Source organism: Tinamus guttatus, unplaced genomic scaffold (genome assembly GCF_059628265.1).
Source record: "Tinamus guttatus ecotype Peru unplaced genomic scaffold, ASM5962826v1 Tinamus_guttatus_pri_ptg000246l, whole genome shotgun sequence".
NCBI lineage: Eukaryota > Metazoa > Chordata > Aves > Tinamiformes > Tinamidae > Tinamus > Tinamus guttatus.
The window spans coordinates 8,888,624-8,913,970 of NW_028288780.1; the positions used below are offsets into that span (position 1 = coordinate 8,888,624).

The window sequence follows — 25,347 nt, forward strand, 5'->3', positions numbered from 1 at the left end:
GACAAATCTTTGGGGATTGAAATTACTGTGAGCGTCCGGGCCCCCTCCCCTTCCTGCAATTACGTCTTCCTGAAATGCATCCTGTGCAGGGGTGAGGATCAGCAAGAGGCAACGCTCCCAGGCAGAGCAGGGGAAACCCAGACGGTGTCTGCCTTGGAGTCGAGGTCGCTCTTGCAGCCTGTAAACCCTATAGTCTTGTAGTCTGTACTCAATAGTTTTAAAAAATGCATCAAGTTAAGCACCTCTTCATACAGCTGTGAGGTGTAAATGACAGAAATGCAAGACTCCATTTTCCTTCCGAACATTGTGCTGTTCTGGAGAAAGCATTGCTGAGGGTTGCAGAGCTTGTTTGGTCTTCGTGGCCTGGTGGGTTAGTGACCCTGTCCTTGCTGTGCCAGGACGGGGTTGGTGGCACTCGCTCTGAAAACAGTCTTTGAGACCTCTACTCTTTTGTGCTCTCTTCGCAGCCCTGTGGCCCTCGGGCTTTCCAGCCTGTGTTGGCATGTCTGAAACCTTTGTGGGATCTGCTTGAGAAATTGCATCTTCCATTGCAGTCACGACCTTTTACAGTGACTGTCACCCAGTTCAGCTGTGAAACTGCTGACAAAGTTGGGGAAGTGGCTGGAAAGCTCCTGGGTGCAGATGTCAGGGTTTTCATAATGAGCAGAAGAGGATGGGGGAACTCGTGACCAGATGCAAAGAAAGATGACCCTATTTGTACTGACATTAGCATCTAATCTAACACATCTTAAATTTAGCTTTACTACAACAAAATACTCTATCTTTAAAAAAAAAAACTTTAAGAGAAACCTTGAAATCTAGCTTTATTTCAGTGTCATGGGGGAAAAGAGAGAAAATGTTGCATGTAAAGTACAGGAAGGGGTTGCATACTGCTCTGAAATTTCTTCTGGGAATGTAAGGAGACTTCTCAGGCATTTTTTTATGCTCTGTGGCAAGGCTTGGCTGAGAAATATGAGAATAAAATGAGGAGAGAAAAGATTTTTGGGTAGTACTGATCTGAGCCTGGTTAGGAGGTATGGCATTGGCGCAAAGGCTTTTTTATCCTGTCATTGTCACCCAGCACCTTCTTTAACAGCAGCGAAGAAATGACACATGAAAATTCTTAGAAATGTTTGCTAATTATTGTTATTTTTGGAAATGGCAAACTCTGGGAACCAGTAGGTGACAGCAGCAGATGAGGCTCTTCCCTCGTCGCGGTTGCTCGGCTGTGGTGCCGCTCGGCGAGGAGCGAGTCCTGCAGTGCATCTTTTCGGTTTGGCAGACTTCCCGCCCAAGGTCAGCGTTCCCATTACCCTGGTAGCGTAACAGCATCGGGCTTTAAGTGTAGGAGCCGCACAAAGTTATGAGTGATCGCTGATTTTTGAATGCTGCAATACTTAAGTATTCAGCTTGAGGCCGTTTATTAAAGGAGCCTCGTTACCACAGAGCAAGTGCCAAGTGCTGTAAAAATTCTGTGCCCATTTAATGTAGCTCATATTGGGCATAGATAATCACTACTGAGGCTTGAAACCTTTGGCATATGGTGCATCTGGGAGCCCTGAGCCATGGGCAGAGGAATCCCCCTTTCCTTTCCTTTTCCAAAAGGCCCTTTCTTGACACTCAGGTCCAATTGCTGCTATTTCTTGAGCAGTGTGCAGAGCCCAGCACTATGCGGGCAGCTAACTAATGCAAAGTGCTCTACTGTCTAGTGCTTCACTGTTCTCTCTGCCCGAGGCTTTGCAGCCTTTTTTTTTTTTTTTTCTTAAAATCTTTAAACAATGGATTGTCTGTTTTCAAGGCTTTAGTGGGTTTGAAATAGCAGTTACCCTTAGGCATTTGGCTCAAGATTACAGCAGTAAGTACATTCATCAGAGCCCCCAGCCCTTCCAAAAGCCCAGCAGTCATAAGGTTACCTTTACTGGGTTTTTCTACTTCTAAGTCCAGTGAAGTGAATCAACTTAACAGTTCAAGATGGTCCAGGTTCCTTTTGACCATCCACACAGGTCTGTGAAAAAAGGGAATATGTGGGGAGGACTGCGGGCGCCTGCGTCGGGGACCCTTGTTCTCCCTCTGGCATTGGCTTCTACCCCAAAACCGCATCTGGATTTTTCAGGGGAAAGCTAACTTTGCTTTTTTTCTAAAGCCCAGTGCTTCTGAAAATGTCATATTGCTTTAACATTTTCCAACTGGAATGTAATTTTAATGAATATTGACATTTCTGAGCTTCGTGTGCCAGCTGCTATTTTTCTGGAAGATGGTGCTGGGGCTACGAGGCCCCATCCCAGAGATCACAGACCAGGTGCCACCAGTTGCGGATCTGACGTGGCAATTTGTGTAAGAGCGTTTCTTGATTGCTTTATTTAAACAGGGAACATAATGTTTTTCCTCTGTTACTATGAGAGCTAAAGTAGTTTACAGATATTAGATGTTTTAGTGCACTGCTTGGGAGAAGGATGTCAGCTGTCAGCAGGAGACCCAAAAGCCAGTCCTAATAAAAAGCTACATTTTCTAATGCGGTTTGTTTCTGTACAGAAGAGCTGTTTATCCCGTGGCTTTGCATGCTCTGTGCTTCTGCACTGGGAGTGAGTTTCCTCCGAAGCGCCACTGTATTGGGGAAGATCATTGCCCCGGGATATCCGTGCTGCCGCGGATCCGAGCTCCTGCGGAGACTTCCACCTCGAGCAGGTTGAAGGGACTGGCAGCAAGCGCCGCATCCTGCCCTCCGAGCCGCTCTGATCAAACCCCATCGTGCTGCTCGCCACCATTAAATAGCACGTGCTGGTTTGCCTCGGGTTTCATCTAAAGACCCTCCCAACACATGGGCGCAGATTGGAAAAGCAGGAATTCTGTCCTCTGTGAAAGGGTTTTGTACTCTGCTCCCTCTCTTCTTTTCTTTTTCCTTTGCTTCCGAACAGAAAGCAAAGATAAGCATTTCCTAAAGCACTGTGTGTGTTCTCAAAGCATGCGATATGCAGGACTTTTGCCTGCAAAACTTTGGGCTTACTTTTCAGCAAGAGATGCAAGTATTTGCAGTATTTATTGTTAGACTGGAGGTGGAATTTATAGGTAGCCTCAGCACTGTGTCACAATTGTTTTAATCAGAAGATGGTGACAGCATTGAGGGTATTTTGGGCTGGTGCTTACCATGATGGCATTTTCTACTGTGGTTTTACCCTTTGCTCCTCACCGCAATGAGTGTTGGCACCGTTCGTTTTGGCAAGCAGGTTTGTGCCTGCCACAGAGAATCGTGGCATCAAGGCTGGAGCTTTTCTCACTGATGCGGATGGGCGGGATATGGAAATGAATATGAATTGTGATGAAAATAGGTATCAATTATTTTGGGTTTTTTATGGCTATCAAGAAGAATATAAGTGTATATGCATATATATATATAAAATATGTGGCTGTTGATACTGCATCACAGCCAGAGTACTTTTTTTTTTTTTTTCCCCATCCCATGAAAGTTCATTCAGACATTCGATGCCAAGGGAAAAAACATAGCTTTTGCAGGGTTAAGATGTTGTGGAGCCTAATGCTTAGAAACTCTGAAGATCCCAGCCAGTATGAGCCTACCCGAGCCTGGGAGCGAGCTGGGCTTTCCCATGAATTGCACATCTCTGCTCTCTGGGTATGGTCAGCGCTGGAGCTGTCACCGGGGCTGCGCTGCTCCTGCAGTTTGTGCTCTGCAGCCTTCATATGGCAGGAGAGAAGGCAGATTCCATCTCCACTTGCATTTATTTTAAGTGCTGTAAAGAAGAAAGCATGCTAAAGGTTTGGTTTGTTTGTTTGTTTGTTTGTTTTTTTGCATCTGCTGATGTTTGAGTTTTTGGAACCCCGCAATGGGATCTAAGCAAGAATTTTGTATATATTCTCATTGAGAACATGCAGTGTTACGTGCAAATTAACTTGAAGCCTTGAAACATTTAACACTTAGAAGCTCAGCTTGCCGTGTTTGCTAGGATACTTTTTTCCCTGGCTTTGGGGAATGGGTTGCAAAACTTCATACCTTGAGTTACTTCCTGCATTTTGTCCGTTGGTCTTCGCTGTGTGACAGTAGCATTAGTTTGTTGTCTTAAATGTTAGCTAAGTTTTGCTAGAATACAAGGAGGAAAAAACAGAAGAGTTAATTGCTTTTAAGAAAAGAGGAAATGGGAAGGTTGAGGGTGGGATGTCCTGTGACATTAATGGTGAAACAACTTAATATATAATTAAAGAGTCAGTAATTCCCTCTTTCCTTTGGCAGCCTTCTCTCCAGAGGAGATATTTTCTTTTTCCTTCTCAAGCCAGCTTCTTTTCCCTGCTGCTTTTAGGGAAGAACGGCAGGAAAAAGACACAGTGGCACAGACATTACAGAAAGAGTGAGGAAACAGGCAGGATACTGATAGCAGAGCAGCAGATCCCGCAGATCACAGGATAAACCATGGTCAAACCCCTCCCGTAATCCATGTGCTGCGCATCCACACAGCCCAGAACTTTGATCGCTTCCAGTTTGTCTCACGTGTGAGGAAGGCTGCATCTCTAGAGCGTTTTCTGAAATAATAGCTGTCATGGCTAAGTCTTTGGCAAAGCAAGGCACTGAGCAATTTTGAATAAAGTATTTTAGTTTCAGGACGGAGTCTATAGCTTGGAGAGGTTTGATTCTCTCACAGCAGCGTGTTACCACCGGATCTTTTCAGTCATAATACCTGTTCAGGTTCCTTTTTTATTACAAAGAAAAGGGAGCAATTAGTCTCTATTGCTGTTTTCTGCATCAAGAATATCAGAATATCTTTTGTTTTTGGAGGATGGCTGCTGGGCTTGTAGGGTTTAAAACTGAGGGCTCCTGGTAGACTTGCTGTGTTCTCCATAGACCGGGGTGTCTGTTGTTGCAGTAGCCTATACGTGTTAATGCTGCGGATGTGGCTCGGCCGTCGTGCGCGCTGGGATTTCAGTTTTAATCAGTCCTGAACAAAGATCATCTGTGCAAACAGCAGTTCACTGGGGACTATAATTAAAGCAGACTATTTCTTTCCATATTGCCTAATGCAAATCCAGGTCTTGGTACTGAAGAGATCAGTGAGTTTATCTACTCAGTTGACCACTCATTCTGTGCTAAAAACAAACCAACTGTGTTTCACCCCTGTTTTGCTGCAAAGCTGCTGTCTTCTAAAATTGCCATTGGCAACCTGCATGCGAAGTTGGGGCTATGTGCCTTTCTCGTAATGTAAAAATTCACTGCAGAGGGGCAAAGGAAAGGCTGGGTGAGATGGCTGTGGGACGTGGCTTCGGATGTGCTGCAGCACAGAGCTGGGATGGGAGACAACGCAGATTTTGCTAGTGAATAAAAATAAAAATAAAAAGGAAGTGAGTCATGTTCCACTGCATCAGTTAGCAACACTGAAAGGGAAAAATGGTGGATACATGGTTTCCATGTTAAAGAAAGAACACAATGGTTAGGAAAAGGTTCAGGCTTAGAAGAGAGAAACCATACCAAGAGGAAAAATCGAAGTGAACAAGTGCTCTTTGAATGGCTTTAAAGGGAACTTGAGATGTTGGGTTCTAGTTGAGCTCTTCACTGGGGGCCAGTGTTAAATTCAACCATTTTAAATCTCTGGTAGTTCATCTGTACTAGGAGTTGGGTTTTTTTTTTTTTGGATCAAATGGGAGAATTATATTTGCTTGAGGCTTTTTGGTAGAGTGGTCGGCCTTTTATCTCATCTAAATAACGTGCATCAGTGGAAGGTTCCTGCCGTGTCTACTTCTCACCCTTTGGCTTCCTAATTAACAAGTAACTGTTTTCATTTATTTTCCAGTCTCAGAAATATTAAAAACAGGTGAGTTGAGTAGAATGCAGATTAGTCTTTGTGATAGTTAAATTGAATCCCTCAGCAACAGGAGAGAAATAGGAAAGTAGTAGCTTATGCCCAAGGTAGGTCTTTGTCCTATCTTCATGTCAGTGGGTTTCCACTGTTTTCCATAGGACCTATCAAACTGGTGTTTCCCGGGTAGATGTCTCTTTGGACTGCCAGGCTGACCTAGTGGCTTTACGGCAGTATTTGCACCTCTGCTACTGAAGAGAGCAAATGAGAGAGTGGGACCTTCATTTGCAGCGTGTTATGACAAGGAGAAGCTCAACAACTGCTCATATTTAACGTCTCAATGTTAGACAAGCATGTCAAAACCCATAAAAATAGCAACTGCTTCACTTGTCTTCAAGCATATGACAAATCTGAATGTCTTTGGCTCATCCACGTTGAGCGTGCTTGGTCATACCCTCTCCCTGAGGTGTCAGAAAGCAAAATGTTGTCACTGGTTTTTGGTTACTCGGCATTGCATGAGCTTCTGTCATTTCAGAAATAGTGCTGATATCATCAGGCATATCGGAGACATCCTGTTGATCACCCAGAATGGATCCCTCCAAGGTGCTGTTCCTGGGCTGTGCTCCTGGAGCTGCGAGGGCTGCCGGGGGCTGCTCCAGCCCTGCTCCTTGCCCAGCACAGAGCAGTGCTGGGGGTGCCCCGAGCACCGCGAAGCAGCAGAACCGCTCCCGGGTGCCGATGTCGCTGCACCGCCAGTAACATTCCTACAGATTACAGTATGTCCAAGACTTGCAATCATTGCAGAGTTATTTTTATTTATGAAATAGTTTCCCTGTAAAGGAGTTATTGACAGTTCCTCATTTTGAGGAGTGATTCAGGAGCACGTGGCTTGCCATTGGCAGAAGGGGAGGCTGTCAGTGATATTGGAAAGTAACAAATTCAGTTCTGCAAAAAGGAAATATATTTCAGTCAGTGCACAATTAGTTTGTGGAATTCATTGCTACAGTGCATCACTGGTGCTAAAATTTATTGGAGTTCAGACGTAATATTTCTGTGTTATGAGAGTAGTAATTGTCATATAGACAAATCCTGGAAATGAAAAATAAAAACCTTCTAAAGCCTTTTGGATAGGACAGACACCTTCCTTGATCTTAAGGTAATCTTGAAGTGTAGGGACTAAGAAGGACTACTTATTTCCTGAGGATTTTTCTGCAAATTTGTCCTCAAGGCAGTCTGCTGCTGCTGTTGGAAATATTTGAGACTAGGCAAGGTAGACATTAGGTAGGATACTGATGTATATGGGTTTCAGGCTAAATTCAGAATGATATTTTTGTGCTTTAAATAGTTTATAATTCTTACCAGACCATAAAACAGCTATGAAGGTGCCATTCAAAACAAGGTGTTATTTTCAGGTGATCACACTGAGGATAAAACATTAGGTAGAAACATATTCTGTAATTTAGGCAGGGTACTTGAAATAAATACAAGTTTTTGCTGAGATTGAGGAGTAATGGAGAATTTTTTTGAGGTTATCTTCAAGTGCATCTAGTTGTACTCCTACATGCCAGAGCCACGTACAAATAACATCTTCAACCTCCAAACCATATTCCGTTTAAACCCAGTGTTATCTCATCTGGGACTGATGTGTGTGAGATGTTCTGTTTGTCTCAACCTTTGTCCTCGCTCGGAACCCGGAGCGGCCGCCGCAGTTGTCAGTGCTCAGCCCTGGCTCCGGGCGCAGGGAGCTGCCTGGGTCCTGCTGGCCGGGTCGGGGCAGGTTGAGCGGCGCTGATGGGGCTGCCCTGGGCGCCTGTTGCTGTTGCCTTGTCCCTGGCACCTCTAGGAAGGCCTTGTGGTGGCCGGTCCTGCTCTGTCACGCCTGCAGTTTGGGGCTAGCCCGGTACGACACAGCCCTGGCTCAGGCTTTGTGTGCGTGCTACTGGTGGGTTATGGTCACAAATGCAAAAGTAATCGTTATTTCTCTCCTCCCAAGTGATGAGGCTTCTTTGCTTGGTGTCCAAAAAGACAAAAAGATAATCTTTAGATCTTATTTTCCTTTGTTAGTCCCAGCGTTTTTTTTATTTTGTTTTGTTTTTAAATCATGTCTTTGGTGCATTTGGAATTTGCATTTCATGAGCAAAAAGACAAGTCAACAAACCTGCTTGCTTGCAGGTTAAAATACTGCAGTCTATTAAGTCTGTTGGCTAGCCAGCCAAACATAAAATGCCAATAAATTAATTAGTGATGTCAGTGTGCCACTATTTAATGTTTTCTTTTGGTTATGTGAAAACTGAGGAAGACTTGTCCGCAATAACGTGCGTTGGAAAGAAACGGAGCATCACAACCTTGGCGTTGGCACGTTTGGCTTCTGCGTTTGCCTTTTCACCTGCACGTTAGAGCTCCTCTGGGCTGAGCTCCGGGCTCTCTCCTATTGCAGTGTGAGAGGTACCGACCGCTGCGAGAGGTGTCGCTGACCCGGTTGCTGTCGGGCTTGTAAATAGCAGTGGGAAAAGCGGGGCAGGCTCCTCGCTCGGCTGCCGGGCCGGAGCTGCGCTGCGCTGGGAGCTGCCAGGATCCCAGGGCTACCGGAGCCGGGGTTGCCCTGGACTGGCTCCGTGCCCTTGCCCTGCAGAGCAGGGAACGGGGAAGCGCACAAGGAGGAATTTAGCACAGCTTAGACTAACACTAAACATGGTGCCTTCTGTTTTTTTCGTTTTTTTTTCTCATTAAGAACTTTGCTTGCTATACATTAATTAGGTAAAATTTCCTGCTATCTCCTTGGTTTGTGTCATCTCAGTCTCCATGATATGATGTGAACCATGTAAGATAAAGATTTTCCTTATGTGCTGTTGGGAGAAAAATGAGAGGAGAAAAGCCTTCTCATCTCCATTCCTGACAGAATGCATTCAGAAGCCAAAGGCAATTTTACATAGCATTTGTTTATTAAGAATGATTATTTATTTTGTATTGTGCTGCAGTGAAATTAATGCTGCTAAAGAGTGCATTTTTTGTGTGGATATGTAACATTCTTATAACTATCCTATTCTAGCATATGGCTGTTGTGCGCAGGATTCTATTGCCATTTATGTGTTCCTCTTCCTCCATTTTCCTTCATATCCTGTTCTTTGTCCTCAAAAATGAAATTAAAATTTTAGCTTTGGTCACAGATTCTGTTTTTGGTGTCTTGGAGAATAAATTTGTATTCAGAATTGTTCTCATCCAACCTGCAGCATTAGCTGCTCTCCTGTGATTCCTTGTGTGCTGGGGAGGTATTGATACTGGCCACGCATTAGTGCGTGTGTGGCTGGAAAGGATGAGTACAAGTGAGAGGCAGAAGTTGGCATTTTCTTTCTGATTTTTAAGACAGAAACTAAATATAGTGAGTGTTAAGCAGATGGGTATGCTGTCGCATAATAAATATTTGAAGAAAATTAAATTATATCCTGCCTGTTTGCTGACGACAGTCTCAGCCCCCATAGTAACAGCAGTGGTAATAATAGGACCAAGGGTTCGCAGTGCACTTATTTTCTCGTCTTCGAAGCGAGGTGCCCCAGGAAGGTCGAGCAAGGAGCCTTTTGTGAGGGAAGGGGCAAGAGACCCGTGAAGGGTCACCCAGCGCGGCAGCCCCCTGCCCCTCTGCTTTCTGAGAACACCTCTCCTTCTCAAACCACGCGGGCTTGGAAACGCTTATTGGAGCACTTCCTTCAGACTATAGTCTGATGGCTTTTTTATTTTCCTTTTTTTAGTTCCAACCTAATTGTTTATAAATGGTAATTTGCCAAGAGTAGAAGATAAAAACAGCCGCCCATCGCTGGCCAGTGTACTTGAGCACCAGGCTTGCTATGAAAAACCGATGTCAAAGGCCCTCCTGGGAGTTCTGCTGCGAGGAGAAGGCTAAGGGATGCCAGAGAAATCATGAAGGCTCAGCTGATATGAGGGATTTTATTTGTATAGCTGGTCTTCATCTAGTTGTATTAATGGAGAGCAAGCCCTTATTTTAGATAAAGAGGATGGATTCTGTATTCAATCAATGTTAGTTTTCTCCTCTTTCTCTTTCTGGCATGAGCCAGAAAGTCCTGTTGGCACAAAGCTGTTCACGTACATTAGCTTATCTTTACTGGGAGGACTCCTTTATTTTCTTCTGTAAATCATTTGGTACTGCTGTGTGTGAGAGATGCAGAAGGAGTAGAGCTGTAACGGCACTCGAGGGTGAGCAGGGTGGAGAGCAGATCGGGCGCGCAGCAGCAGCAGGGCCCATGGTGCACCCTCTTTTTGCAGGGCTCTGCAGATGCGGTGGAGCTTATGAATTGCCTCAGTTAGCCCTTTCTGGCCAATTTTTACTGATATTTTGTTGCCTTCTGACTGGAAGTACTTGTATCGCCAATAAAAATGGAGTTGGCTGTAAACACATGGCACATGGTGGGAGTAGTTTACTTGCTTTATTACAGTAGAAAGCATAATCTGTAACGTGACTGGCATATTTCTTGTTTGGGGGTGAGAGAACAAGACCTGGGGTTTTTCAGTACCTCTGTACAAATTTGTCATATGCCTCAGCTTAAAGATATGTGAGGAGCAACCTGATCTCTTACATGCATGGTTGGTGCTTCTGCTAACCTGAAGTGGTTAGAAACCTGTCATTCATATAAAATGGACAAAAAATGTCCCAAAAGTACCTGGTTACATACTTACGCTTTTTGCCTCCATGCACAACTTTGTTCTTTTGTTTGCTTGTTGCAGGTTGGATTTTGCTGTAATCCTGTATTAGGCTTTTTACTAAACTGTGTCGGTGTAACGTTCATGTTCTTTTCCGATGCTTTCGTCTCTACGGAGGCTTCCTGTTCTTTGAAATGAATCCACAGCAGTTCTTCTCCCGTCGTCTGTAACCTTCCCTAATGTGTAGCCTTGTGTGTGTCTTTGATCAAACGCTTTCTTGCCTTTGCCCCCCCTTTCAGTGCGCGGTCGTCTTTGGTTTCCGTGCGCTGCGTTGCTCTGCGCTAAGCACATAACCACCGTGTTGCCTAAAGGAGGGCTAAACATCTCGACATCTTGCTTTTTAACATCCCACTAGTGTCTTATAATGGATTTGTTTGGACTCTGGAGGGATGTCGTTTTCTAACCTAGTTTCTGGTTCACTTCTTCTCTTTTCCATCATTTCCTACGGTGTTTCTGATTTTCTTCATGAAAATATATGCTCACTTTTGATGCTTTATTCAAGACGCAAGGGTCTATGCTGGTTTGATGCTGGTTTCTTCAGTTAATCCTGTTTCTTAAGCTTTGTCGACATGTAGAAGCGCTGTACTTTAACTCGAGGTGTGATTATTAGCAGTTGTTATGATCTGTTCTAGTAGCATTCACCGGCGTGGGCCGGCGGCGGTGCCGGTGCCGCGGGGGAGCGAGCGCCCGGTGCGGGCACCGCGTGTCACTGGTGTCACCGCTGGCTGGTGGCCGCGGGGAAGGGCGAGCGGGGGCGGCCTGGGGTTTATTTGCTGCGGCTGGAGGCAGACAGTCTGCATTAGCTCCCTTGCTCTGCTGTTCGTGTGAACTTGGGCAGTTTGTTTGCATTGATGCCTCACTTCTGTTTTGGTCAAATCAGGATTATAGATCCCTTCTAACAGCTGTCTGTTCTCCCTGTCTCGTTTGAAAAGTATGTGGGATCTGGACTGTCTTTTATTAGACATACAAAAGCACACAAATACATCTGTTTACATAATCATTGTTTCTGTATGTGTTTGGCTAGATACATAATATATGGCAATCCAAATTGTGGCTAAAGTGTCTTGGTGTGTGCTGGAATGTAAATAGTGACGAGCGTATAGCTGAAACAAAAATGCTATGATGCTTTCTCAGTGATTTGGTCACAAACACAGCTTCGTGTTCTAACTGAAGGTGGTATTTTTGGGGTCTGGGCACAACTGCTGCCCGGCAGCTTTGAGAACTCATAGGTAGATGCATTAAATTATATGAGAAAAAAATCCCTCTGTCATTTCTTTCATGCTTTATTTCTTAATATTATAAAAGCCAGTCATCTTTTTTGGCCTTTGAGCCATAAAATGCACATATGAGAAGAAACAAAAGGAGATAAAAATGCCATGTCCAATCACAAGAGTGTTCTATGTATCACTGATATTCTGTTTCCAGTAATACCTGATGACCAGATGTTTTGGAGGAAGTGATAAAATCCACATAGTGGACAATTATGTAATTGTGAGTGACAGCTTCAAAAGCAGTTAAGAGATCCCACACATCCCACTGAATGCAGTGGAAGCAATGGGATCAGACAAGAATGGCGTTTATCCTTCGAAAAGCAGAAAACAATCTCCTTTGTGTTTATAGTAACTAAAGATGACTTTTATTTTATATGTATACTAGTTCTTACTAAAACATTGCTCTGAAAATGGATTTAATGAATTGCATGCTTATATTTCACAATATTGCATTGCTCTTCTCCCCTGTATTTTCCTCTCTGCTTCATGTATAAAAGAGAGAAATTAAAAGTCGAGTGGTTGTCACTTAAAGTAGGCAACTTGCTTCGGCAAGTAGCAGGCTCGTGGCGAAGCAGCAGGGCTCGGAGTGGATCACAAGCTGAACATGAGTCAACAATGTGAACAATTCCTGTGAAGGATCCCGGCCCGTGACGCACGCGGGGAACTCTTTCCCGCTGCTGCGTGCTGGAAAGATGTCAGCTGGAACGCGGCCGCCTGCGTGCCGGGCTCTGGGAAGGAGGAGACCAGCGGGAGAGGTCGGCAGAAAGCACCGGCAACGTGAATAGATACGTGACCTGCTAGGGAGGAACCACAGCCAGGGTCATTCCGTCTGGAGAGCATTTAAATAAATCAATGTATGTAAAAATATATATAACGATACATATAATTATATACTTAGTGTGCTGTAAAAAGAAAAAGAATAATCTGTCCTCCATGTTAATGCAGCGTAAGACTAAAAGTAAAGGGCTTAAAATAATTTTTAATTGTAAAAGATTAAAGTAATGCAGAAATGGCATTAGGGCAAACTTTGGAATAGCAGGAGTAGTTAGGTGGTAGGCTGGATTTCCGAGGATGCTGATGGAAGCTCTGTCATGGAAGATTTTAGCAAAGATAACAGCAAGCATGTCAGGAATGCCTTAGGTGTCATTGATGCTATCTGAAGAAAGTGCCTTCCGAGCCTGTTCTCCGTGATTGCAAGGCTACTGAGCTTACTGTGTGGAGCTTCTCTCCACTTTATGCATGTGCTTTGCCCTGATAATTTTCATCACATTTCCATGAGCATTTTTCTTTCTGCTCTATGCTGTTTCAGTCAAGGTCGACAGAAAGAATTCAGGGTGAAAGTATAATGGTAATATATATAATGTCAGTTTTATTTTGTCCTAACTGTCTTATTGACTTTTTAATCACTGTTTAATACTACTAATCCAGTGGCACTGACACACGACATATATTCTTACAGAGTTGCCGCAGGGAATGTGTAGCTCATAATTAAAGACCTCTTTCTGTTTCTTGTTTCCTTGTCGTTTTCTTTGTTGCTCTGGCCCTAATCTGTCCAAGGCCTGTCTCTGGTACAGTCTCTTAGGGTAATCCACCATCTCCTGTATACTTAATCGACCTCACTTAAAGTTGTATGCAGTTGACTTTTTTCACCGTTTGCTTTCTCTTGCAAATATTTAATAACAGCCTGAAAGAAGATAGATGCTAATCTTTGAGAGCTCCACAAATACCCTTCTTCCACGCTCAGAACTGATTGGAGTTCCTGCTTTGTTTCTTTTTGCCGGTTTCCTACTTGTGACAGAACTTTGTCCTTCCCAGTGGCTTGAGTAGCCCTTTGTGAAGGGTTTCACCAAAGCTTTTGGCAAAGTTCAAATAAACAATGCATTCTTGTGTTCCTTTAGCCCCTGGTTATTTTTAATCCTTGAAAGAATTTAGCTCCTTAGCAGATCTACCTTGTGTTCAATTCATCTTGTCCCCTTAGCTATGCAGAGATCTTCAGTGTGCATGTGCTCAAGATGATTCTCCTTCCTTCTGCTCCCGAGAAGACTCGGAGTTTTTGCAGCCTTTCCAGTTCACAGGAATTCGGGTTTACTTTCCTATGCTGAGGTAGTACTTGCAACTGCAAAACCAGTATCTACTGGTTGTTTTTCAGTGGCATAAATTCTCCTGCATTCCCACTCTTCTTTTGTCCCTGCGTAGCATTGTACATGGTACTGTGTGCATCTTTGAATTAAAACAAAAAAAGTTGGCTCCCCACAGTATATGCTGTGATGGAGCAGAAGTGTCCTGACAAAGTGAATGTGCAGCTGGGTGAGATGTGGGAGGGAGATAAATATTTTCTTTTGATGGTGCTGTTGTCAGCTTCACAGTGTATCATGCTTAGCTTAAGCTGTGTCAGGTTGTCTGTTGTGATCTTGTCCTTTTACATTAGGTAATTTAGGCTGAGAGGAGGAAATTTGTAACAGAAAGTTAGAGCTGTGAACCCATTCACAGCAGTGCACAACATTTTTTAGCCGTGTGGGGACCTTGTGTCAATGTATCTTGCTGAGAAATGTTGTGTATTTCTTATCATGTTTATTACACCTGGGTTTTTTTTTAAGTAAACAAATAAGAGATGCTGAGTGGTGGTGGTGAGTGAAATGTAGATGAGGACACTGCAACACAGAGGAACTAGGGATACTAGAAACAGGAGGAGAGTGTCAGAACTGGGTGCTTCTGTCTTGCAGGGAGGCCATGGAGAGGATGCAGACTAGCACAGTCAGGAGAGAGGTTGACGTGGAGTTCGTGTGTGTGTCAGGTTGAGAGTGAAGCTGGAAAAGCACTAGGACTGACAGGGAGCCCTGGGGGTGGCTGTGCAGCAGATTAATGGGTTTGCAGATGCATCCTGGCAGCAAGAAACAAATTAATATGACTTTCGGCTATCCACATGATAGGGAAGTTCCTTCTTAAACAACTGTGAGAGTCAGCTTGCCAAGCGTGCAGGCCCCAACATCTCGTTTCCAGAGAGATGTAACCACCTGAAGAGCTGAGGGGCGAATGAGGGATGAGTGCAGCCCGGCGGGGCCGCTGGGCAAACGTCCCGGCCTTGGCGGCGCGGCGGCCCCAGGCCTGGCTGGGAGAGGCGAGGGCAGCCGGCGAGCGCCGAGAGGAGCGCTTGGGAGAGGGAGGCTATCGAATTCAGTGAGGTACAAAGGGGCATAGCTAGAAGCCCGGGAACGAGACTGCGAAATACTTTAAAGTATGGGATAGCCTGCCCAGCAGAAGGGACAGAAGAAAAATCGGTATAAACTGGTAGAAAGGTTCAGGAAATAGTCTTACATCAAAGAGCCAGCTTCCAGATGAAAATGATGGAAGAATTTAATAAGTCTCTGTCACCCTTTTAATTTATGTTTGCTTTTGAGGTATTAAGGCAGGTTGGCAGCCTCTCCTCACTCCTTAATTTTGCCTCCCTCGTGCTTCCTGCTGCTGTGAACCTGCCTGGTTGCAAACAGGTCAGGATGGTTAAGTGCAGTTGGGTAGCAGAAGTAGAGAGGAAGGGGGAGAGTGTTTAGATGCTAATCCTAGACTCTTTCTTTAGAAGATATATTTAAAAGAGGAGCATTAAGGTGAACTGTGTAAATAGGTGCAAGGGGAAGAGATGGGGAAAGAGGCTTTGGGGTGGCTTTTGGGAGCGCAGCGTGGCTCCATACTGCCCGGAAGCTGTAGCAGCAAATCCGGGGAGCGGGGCTGATGCCGAGAGGCTCTGGTGGCAGCTGTTTTATTTCTGTTCGGACTTGGGCAGAGGCAGGTGCGGGAGCTGCGAGGCTGAGCGGCTGTGCGAGGCCGCGCCACGGTGCAAACCCGCGTCTAGGGCAGGGGGGCTGGTCTGTCCGGCTCGCGCCGTGGCGGGAAGGGTGAAGCGTGTTCCGCTCCCCTGCTAGTGCCCGCTGCGTCTTCTGTGGTGCCTGTGAGGTGTGGGAGGGAGGAAGCACCGCACGGAGCCGCTGCCGGAGTCCCCGGCTTGTGAAGGGAAGCGCAGGCCGTGCTTGGCACTGTTGTTGGCTCAAAGGCAGCCCTGAGATTGATTTGGGGAGATTATGCAAAGAATTTGGGAAATGTGCGAGTTGTGGGGGCGGATTCCTTTGTAAAACATGCAAACCGAACCTCACTTTTCAGACTGCACAAAGAGAAAGAGAACTTATGTTTCTTAACATACACAGCACTTCTATGCGTGTTCTCTATGTGAAAACTCTACAAGGGTTTAAACTTCTGCCTGAGCTCCAGTATAGAGGACTTAAAAATATTAGTTGTTGGGCTCTTGACAGGGCACAGTAGTGTGTGTGCTGTCTTGTTGAATAGTTCATGTTTAGAATAAAAGTGCTCGTGTGCTCAATCTGGGTGCAATGATCTCCATACATGAAATAAAGTCCCCTTTGATCTTTTTTTTTTCCTGTCTTTCTAATCCAGACCCATTTTATTCTTCTTTTTTCCCTCCTCCCCCAGCTGCAGGGAGCGACTGTGGGCCAGGCACCGTTGGCTTTCGCTCTGCGTCTTGGCTGCCGAACAAAGGTGCCGCTGAAAAGGTAAGTGCTTAACTTCCATCCTCTTTGATGTAGATTTACATTCCCAGGGACTGATAAATTTAGACCTGCCATAACTGTCACAGCAAACCGTATCCAGGTTTGAAATGGGGAGATTGTAATTTATCAGCTCATAAAATTGTGAGAGTCGGCATCAAAGCACAGTTAAGTTTCTGGCTTAGCGTAGGTGGCATTGCGCTCCACAGCACGGCGGCCCAAGGCACCCGAAAGGTTAAGTGTGTTTCACTCCTTGAGCACAGGAGCAGGGATCTGAATTTAGGGCAATGGAAATCTCAGAGACCCGGAAAATCAACAGTAATAAAGATATGGTATTTACCCAGCGACCACCAATGGAGGGGATGGCTGAGAGGACTGCTTGACTGCACGTTTCCAAAACACTTGTGGGGGTTTCTTTAAAAATCAGATGTGTGACACATCAGGTATCTTCTGAAAGTAGCAGAGGTACCTGGGCGTTAGCTGAAAGAAAAAGAAAACATGTTTTTGTCAACTGGATGAGGCTGTCTGTGGGACTGGGGGCAGAGGGGTAAATTTAACCCCGTTGCTGTGCTGCACGAAGGTGCTGTTGGTGCTTGAGTGAGGAGTCCTTAGAAGCTTTCCCTTTGGTCTGGGAAGTTCTGTGTGCCAGACCAAAGTGCCTGTGCGTTGGGGGGTGTCATCTTGCAAGTGTTTCTGACTTGTCTTGAGAGGTTTGAAGCAGCAGAGCATTAGCACAGAAGAGAACGTTTAAAGACATCACAGTCCTTTATGGTTGTGAAATAGAGTTTGTGTTTTGTCTGCATGCAAACAAAACTTTGTGTTTAAGGGAGTGCTCGTGCCTTAGGGAAGGGCAGATGAAAGTAAATATGTGATACCATAAAGTTGTTATTGCTTTGTGTTTCGTATGACTGCATTAAGTATCGCAAATCGGGATGTCAAGCATCAGGTTTGTTAGGAGCATCTGTAAAATCTTTATGTCCTCAGATGTTCTGTGTATATTGGTCTTTTGCAGAGAGTCTGTTTTATACATGTTCTGTATTTAAAAATATTCATGCTTTCTACCTGTGCCTGTAAAAATACTACATTAGAGTCATTAGCTTAATATTTTAGGGTCTGGAGAGAGTCACAGATTAAAATGTTCTAGAAACTCCCAAGTAGGAGTTCAATAGGCTTTTTTATACACTGTAAAATATTTAAAATAAATATCTTGACTTTATAAGGAAAAATATCTTTAAATCATCCAGATTAGAAGCAAATATTGTATATTCTGTTAGAAGGTTGGACTCCTGTTCCCACTTAATGAAACACATACTTCTAGTCTCTCAGGACGTTGAAACAGTTGAATTTAAATCATATCTGCTACAGTTACTGTTTGCTTATTTTTTCCTGTAGTAAGGATTTTAATAGAAATACCACCATACTATACTGTTTCAGAGGATTGTGATTTTTTTCTATAATATTTTTAATATGTTTTTAAATTATCTAAAATAACAGTTTAAATATTGTTTTGTAAGAAGCTGTGAAACACTTCTAGGGGAGTTACAGGTATTCATTAAAAAGAAAGAGGTCAGAAGAGTACACTGTAATTAAAAATTCTTACTACAGTTTGGCTTTCTTGTTTGTTGTTTTTGAATATACTTGTAAAAATTAAAATGCTTTCACCACACTGTTTGCCTCTGATCTGATCTGCAACCTCTTCATCTCCAGTTTGTGAATTTCTGTCAAAAGTCCATATTGATGTGCAGGTGTTATATCCCAACTGTTTTAGAGTTTATAGGAGTATTTTGCTGAATTTAGTGTAAACAGTGTTATATTTTTTTTAAACTTTTGTCATTTCAGATGTATCTTACAAGCTTCATGGTATCCTTTTGCAATCATTCAAGGCAAGCACAAGATATAGAAAGATTCCCTTACTGTTTTCCTGCGTAGATAGCTATGTCTAGTAGAGCAAGATCTTCCATTGTTTTGTGCTGCTTGTGCTTTACAACTTCTACCAAAAAAAGCCTTCCTGACTAGGAACACGTAAGGATACTAAAATAAATAGTATACTGGATGTGGATGCAACTCATAACTGTGCCCTTGACTGATACTTGTCACAGCAATATGAATTGAGTTAGTTTCTGGTTGTGCTTGGCATGTTTCCCCTGCCAAAGCAATCATGAGGAATATAATGTACAGAAGGATTTGCAAGCAAGCAAGAAGTTAGCTTAATAGTCTGCCAGAGGTGGCAGGTAGATGTAGGGATATGGCCTGGAAGAAGTCATAGTTATGAGGCTTTAATTTTATTAAATAATCATGAAGAATAATTCTTTGTGCCTGGGGGATTGTAGAGAAGAATAATTTCCAATAAAGTCTACTTGAGCTATTCCCATGGTTCACTAGAGGCTGAGCATCTTTGGTCTTTTTACCCTGAGCAGTCAAGTCATACGAGACTCAGTGGTACAGCAGGATTGGTGGCATCATTGCTTTTTTTATTTTTTTAATTATTTATTTTTCCTCCTCTCCACTGAAACTTGCTATTGCAGACAAGACCCTAAAAGCAAGCAAACCTCATATTGAAAAGAGTCTGCGGAGTTAACGACTATATCTGTGTTTCTGTGGTTGTCTTCTACAAGGTATGGATTAAGAAATATAGTTTTGTTTTATAGCTATTTTAAATGTTTGTGTATGCATAATTACATGTGTGTGTATGTATACACACTCAGGTGCAGTGCAAAGGTTCAGACCTCTCTTTCAGAAACGATGTGTTTGAACACAAAGTGCCTTCCTGCTGAGGAGCTTTAGGGACACGGCGTTGAAGCGCCAGCAGCTTCCTGAAGCAGGCTCTTCCTGTGCAGGGATTTCTTCAGGCAGACTCATCTTCCTCTCCCATAAGCAGCAGCATCCTTGTGATTCCTTTCAGATTTGCTGGCTTTTGTGGAATGGAGTAGAAGGGGGTGGATGCTGCCTTGAATTTGGTGCCTCTCCAAGGCTGGTAGGATTGTTCCCAGCTGTCAGTGACTCACAGTAGCCGAGCTGCTGTCTCAGAGTTCGTGTTAGTGGAATTTGCTGTTCAGTTTCCCTTGAATTGTCTGGCGGAGGTGGAATTTCCCATGAACTAGGAAAGGCAGGAGAAATTCCGCAAAGTAGAAGGTTTGAATGTGCGTTGTGTCTGAAAAATTGCTGAGGAGTGCAGCCTTTCCTCATGTGCGAGTAGCCTCTTGCCAACAGTCGTGAAGAATTGGACTTACCAGCATTTATTTTCTGTTCTCTGTGAATTCTTACATTGTTCTTACAACTCTGAACAGTTTCCAGAAGTGCAAAAAACTGTGATAAATGTGTGTCATGCGACTGTTGTCATGTCCTTCCATGCATGGCAAACTTCATCAGGGTTTAGAGGTTCTAGCTAGTCAGTGGGTAGTTACTTATGCCAAAGAAAAGGGTCACAAGTGTCATCAATGCAATTTATGTACAGAATTCGTGCATTTACTGAACAGTAGCTTAAATCTTGCCCTATCTTCTTGGCTACTTGCTCACTTTTTTCTAAGGCAGGCTGTTTTACCGCTTGTGTTTAAGTGAAGGGGCATTTGAAGTAGCTGGGATATACTGTGAGTGATGAGGACCCGTGTCCAAAGTTAAATTTGATTGCTGCTGTTCCGCTGGCGTGCGGCTCTCCCTGAGAGCCTGCTGGGCTCTGATGGAGTGTAAGTGTTGGCTCTTGAGCAGCACAGAATCAGCAGGATGCTTTGGATATCATTTATTTTCTTTCAAGAACACTGTGCGACTGAGAATCACTGTCATTTGCCAAAAGAAATAAAACCTTTGAAGAATATCTGCCTTATTGGTGCTGTGTTTTAGAGTATCAGAATGTCTGGAGCAAATTGAGTCCGTTGCAGGGATGGAGCTGGTACCTCACTAGCCCACAGCATGACTGGATTCTACTGCCTACAGGAGCTTGTTCCCTCCTTTCTCTCTGTGGTTTGTACCCGTGAGCTTTGTGTATGCGTATGAAAAAGTTTCTTCTGGTTTCGAATGCCATGTGAAAACATGGAAGGCAAATAAAATAGCAAGTTTTCTATCCTATACTGCTGCTTTTCTATATTGCTATTAATCTATTTGCACAAAATTCAAGAACCTGAAATGAGAAAATAGCATTTAGTTCACAAATCAGATAAGCAAAGAGGGAAGAGGTAATGGATACAATTTTATTTTCTGGTTATACTGAGCAAGAACTACCTGAAAAGACTAAATGTGTATCTGTTTCAGATCCTAGGTACATTTTTTTCTTTAGACAGGGCTACACCACTGAAAGATGAGTAATGAACCCATGCTTCTCTCTAGTCTTGTTTTTGATTCCTGTATATGCACTTTTATTTGCAAGACCCAGAAATCTCTTATGCTTCCTTTGACTGAATCGCAGATCATGAAACTCCTCTCTTCCCAGACAAGTGCAGGATTGGCATGTTGGTAATTGCTAATGAAACTGCTAGGTTCTCTGGTACTAGTCATTGTCCCACAGAGGTCAGAGAGATGCTTGGTTTCATCAACCTTTAATGTCTATTGGTCAGCTTGTGCAACCAAGAAAGTGATGTAAAATATTTTTGGTTAAATGTGCAAATATTGTGTTAGATGATGAACTGTAGGTGTACGAATGACCCGAACAAGTCCGTGTTTCTGAGCTTTTGCTTGCTTTATGCACCAAGCTTCAGGGACTCTGTTCAGGGACTTCGTCTATCCTGCCCTAAATACTTCTGTTGAGACAGGACAGTGATAACGTTAACCTTGTCTCCATTTGTCCAGTTCTTCCTTCCATAAATTTGACTAGTTTAGTGTTTTGTTTTTTTTCTAAGGTCCTTCCTGTTAAGAGGATCATTGAAAGCTGTATCCAAGTAGTGAAGCTGACAGTCATCAGTCTCAAGGCTATAGGGAATGGCATTTGTAGCGACGTAATGACCTTTCTGGGGCTTTTTCGTGCGTTGATATGATTTACTCAGAGTCTGGTAAATCTACTTTCACTTTGCGATATATCCACAATCACAAGAAAATGCTTCCCCTTGAAATGGTCCTTCTGCCGTGTGTTATTTTTGAGGGGAGGCTGCTGAGGAGGAGAAGAGATTGCCATGGTGAAAGCTGAAGACTTATGAATGCATTGAAAAAAAAAAAAGACTAAATGTTGAAAGTTATGTGGTCCAAAGGCAGTAAACTGTGATGCTTTAAACCATGGTGTGTAGTTTTATTCAGAAATAAATTAGCCTTAATTTGCTGTTCTGTGTATTTTCTGAATGTCTCCTATATAAAGGAGTTTTGCTGTGATCTCCCCAGCTTATCTGAATAGCACAATGAATCCAGTGGAAGTCATCTTGTAAATGCAGGTGTTTATAACACATGTTACTCAGGTTTTTCCTCACATGGGTGCTGTGACACAGATGCTGGTGGCTCTTTGGAGACCTGGAGCTGCCAGTGTAACTAGCGTTGGCCTGAGCAGAGCAGCCTGGTGTAACCGGGGCCTCGCGCTTGTGCTGCCTTGCACCATGATCTTGCCTGGACTGCAAAATGCAGGTCTGCAGTCCCTTTGAAGGCAGTAAAATAAAGCAGTAGAAACAGATGGATACCTGCACAAGTGAGAAGCAGCACAGTAAAATATGATTTTAAGTTTGGAAGTTTGAAACTGTTTTTGAAAAATGTAACAAATAAGAAATAACATATCCTGGAAACAGTGAATCCCTTTAGCATAGTTAAATTAAAAACTCTTTTTTTCTACATTTCTTTATCTCTGCAAGAACAAAGAGGTTTTCAACAGAGCTGAGCAGAAGCAAATGTAAGCCACTAACTGCGGTGCTTTTTATTACGTCCAAATTTCTCTGTGGAGCTCAGTGTCACGCTGTGTCTGTTGCTAATGCTGAGGTATAAATGGGAATCAGTGGGACCAGGTATTTATGATTGATGGAAAGAAAAAAGGAGAAAGAGGCTATAAATTTGTGCAGTACAATGTGAATTGCATTCAAATTTCCACAAAGTCTGGAATTTCTTTTAAAGAAAAGCTCTTTAAAAAGGTGAGGTTTCTTCTTTCAAACTGTGCAATATCTGAGCACAATGACCTCCTGCTCTGTATCAGTATCTTTCATACTAACACTAAATTTCCTGATATTGGGAGCTAAAGTCATCATTAACTACCAGGGAAACTGTATTGAAATTTACCCTGTGTATCTGGAAGATAGATGGGGCTGAAAGCAGGCTCCCACAGAAGGCTGCTGTTAATTCCTGGCCTACTTTTCCTCTCAGTCCTGTAACATATAATTTCTTTTGTTCTTCCTTACCAAGTTGATAATGCAGAGTACAAATCCCTCAGTCATTTTCTCCTTGCAGTTCCCTTCTAAATTTCTCCAGTGTGACTCCTGCAGCCTAATAGGGGAAATCTCTGCCAAAGCATGTAATCTTGTATTTTAGAAATGGAGAATCAAAAGTGTGTGTGTCAGAGGACAGAAGGAGTATCTCCATCGTAGAGTACCTGAGCTCCTGCCAAGATGTTCTGTCCTGCGGCAGAAAGAAAAAATTCTGATAAATTTTCAACTTCTCGTATAATATCCAGTAAAAAAAAATCACTTTCAGGTGCAGAGTCCTGCAGAGGGTTTCCTCCCGCGAGCCGCAGGCAGCGGATGGGCCGGAGCATCGGCCACGGCTGAAGGCCGCAGGCAGCGATGTGCCTGTCTGCCCCTCTGAAATCCCACCTGGAGCTTTCCACTTGCCCTCGTTCTTGTTAAGGAGGATGCATTTGACTCTGTAGATAACAAATAGACCTCATTTTAAGCCCCGCACCCAGCTGCATCACAGTCTCTGTTCTTTTGTAGCACTCTGAGGTCCTCACTGGCATTTTAGCTGTTCCTTCCCGTTTTCTCTTGAGCCAACATGTTCCACCTTCCTCTCACTTTCTCTATCTTAACCTCAGCAATGGAGTTTGAGGTCTGAAAGTGGCTCACTATCTGAGCTGGTATCAGCAAGGAACAGCACTACCATGCAGAGGGTTCATCCCAGTGCTGTAGTTAGGGAAGAGAAAGAGAGAGTAATGGGGTGATGAAAGGCAAAACATTCGGTGAAATGAGTTTCTAAAGCAGCACACAAAGAATGTGTGTGGCGAGGAGGGAGTTGTCTGAAAAATCTGTGTTTGTTCCCTGGAGGTTCCCGGCGCGGTAATTGAGTCAGCATGTCAAAGTGAAGGATGCGGCGAGCTCTGGAGTGGGGGAGAGCTGCCCCTGCTGCACACGGAGGGCTGGAGGAGCCTGCACGGACAACGATAATAAGCACCCTGCCTTTGCTTCGCTGACGCCGCAGCGCTCTAGCTGTCCAGCCAAGCTCTGGTTGATGTTTTCCTAAGATTTTTTTTTTTAAGTCATTGTTTGCTCAGGAAGCTTAAGAATAATTGCCTCTGATTTGGCTTCTGATGTAGAAATGAAAGAAGATGCTGAGCAGAAAGAAGGGAAGATCACTAAACGTATTGTGATATAGGCAGTGCAACCTGTAATGGCCTTCCTTAATTTAACAGTTTTTAAATGTCCAAAAAAAAAAACAAAGACGTTTTCTCTACCTCTTGCAGTATTACCTCGTATTGGTGTAATGTTTTGGGGACATCTGGGATATGCTGTCGTAGTTCTCTGTAGTGCCTGTGTTTATGCGTTTGAAGTGCCAAAGGGGTGATTTAAAGGCTTTGCTCTGGCAGATCGTTGCGGCTTTCGGCTGTGTGACTCGATGCGTGATGCTGCTCTGGCAGCTCTCTCCTTGGCCTCGGCTGGCTGCGGCGGTGCCCTTGGAATCTGTGCGAGCTGAAAAGCCTTTAAACCCACTGTTTCCATGCTAACGGGCTAATTTTGTCTTGATTGGGTTTTTTTTTTGTGCAGAGTCTTTACCTTTGGTGCTTTCGTATTTTATAAATCGTGCCTAGTGACATATTTGATGCTCTGATTGTTTCCATAGTGACAGCAATGGCAGAAACCTGCAAAGGAAGGTGACAGGACTCTATTTGCAAGATTAACTGTTTTACAGAGGATTGGCTTGAGCGGGTGGGAATATAGTAGGTTTTTTCCAAGCAGTCGCAGAATATTTGGGAGAGAAAAGGTGTCACAGAAGAAAGCATCTGATATTTTTGACATTTGCTTGTGTGGGGAGGCGATGAGCGCAAGGTCAGCCTGGAAAATACGAGACTTTCAGCAACATGTCTCCTTTACTGCTGCTTCGAAAGATTGTGAAGTTTTGAAGTTGACGTGCCTGTGAAACAATACACATAACATACCTTTTGTTTTGTAATTCCCTTTCCCAGTTCATAATCTAAGCGCAGGAAGCTTTTTAGCATTAGAAATCAGACACCTACAAAAGCCATTAGTGGGAGCTTTGACTTCTCTAATTTTTTTCCCTGGTAAAATCAGCTATCTGGTTTTGTTTTCTGGGAACCAAGGCTTTATCCCTGTTGACTACCCGTCACTTTACCTGCATTTGTCATTGAGATACCTTGTGCAAATGCAAGCGTTTGATCCAAATCCTCTCCGCAACAGAGCGGGATGGTTAGAGCGTTTTCACTGAAGTGTTTGGTACCGTCTGAAACGCAGTTTTGCTCCCTGCTGCAGTTACTGCAGAGCTGAAGGGCTGCAGCCAGATTCGGGTCCGTGCCCGGGCAGGGCCAAGGCTGCCCCATCCGGCCGTGGGGGACACGAAGCCAAGGCACAGGTGCCACGCTCCAATTTAACACGTTGCTAAATCACATCTCTCATGCCTCCTAGCCAAAATATGGCATCACACTGCAAGCAGAATTCATGTTACAACTTATTACGCTGGGGAGGAGGAGCGGCCAGCTGGGAACTTAGGCTGCCTTGCAAGTTGCTGAAGTTTATCCGTTCGATGCCTGAGGCCTCTAGGTCGCCTCTGTATCGGAGCCTCAGCTGCTGCTTCCATTACTTGGATATCTTGGGAGTGGGGCTGAGAGAAAAAAAAATGTAATTTGTGCTTCTTCCTTATGTTGCTACCTTGATGTCTTAGGAATCGTGG

The 25,347-nt window shown here is 43.9% G+C and overlaps 1 protein-coding gene across 1 annotated transcript in view; it reads left to right on the forward strand.

The window, feature by feature from the left end:
* The first annotated feature begins 3,191 nt into the window (after window positions 1-3,191).
* Window positions 3,192-25,347, forward strand: part of LOC148594446 (uncharacterized) — an 88,449-nt gene continuing 66,293 nt past the window's right edge. Inside the window, exons 1-2 of the mRNA XM_088526475.1 lie at window positions 3,192-3,224; window positions 16,226-16,341. Of these exons, the coding sequence (XP_088382601.1) occupies window positions 3,192-3,224; window positions 16,226-16,341 (149 nt within the window). The remainder of the gene's footprint in view (window positions 3,225-16,225; window positions 16,342-25,347) is intronic.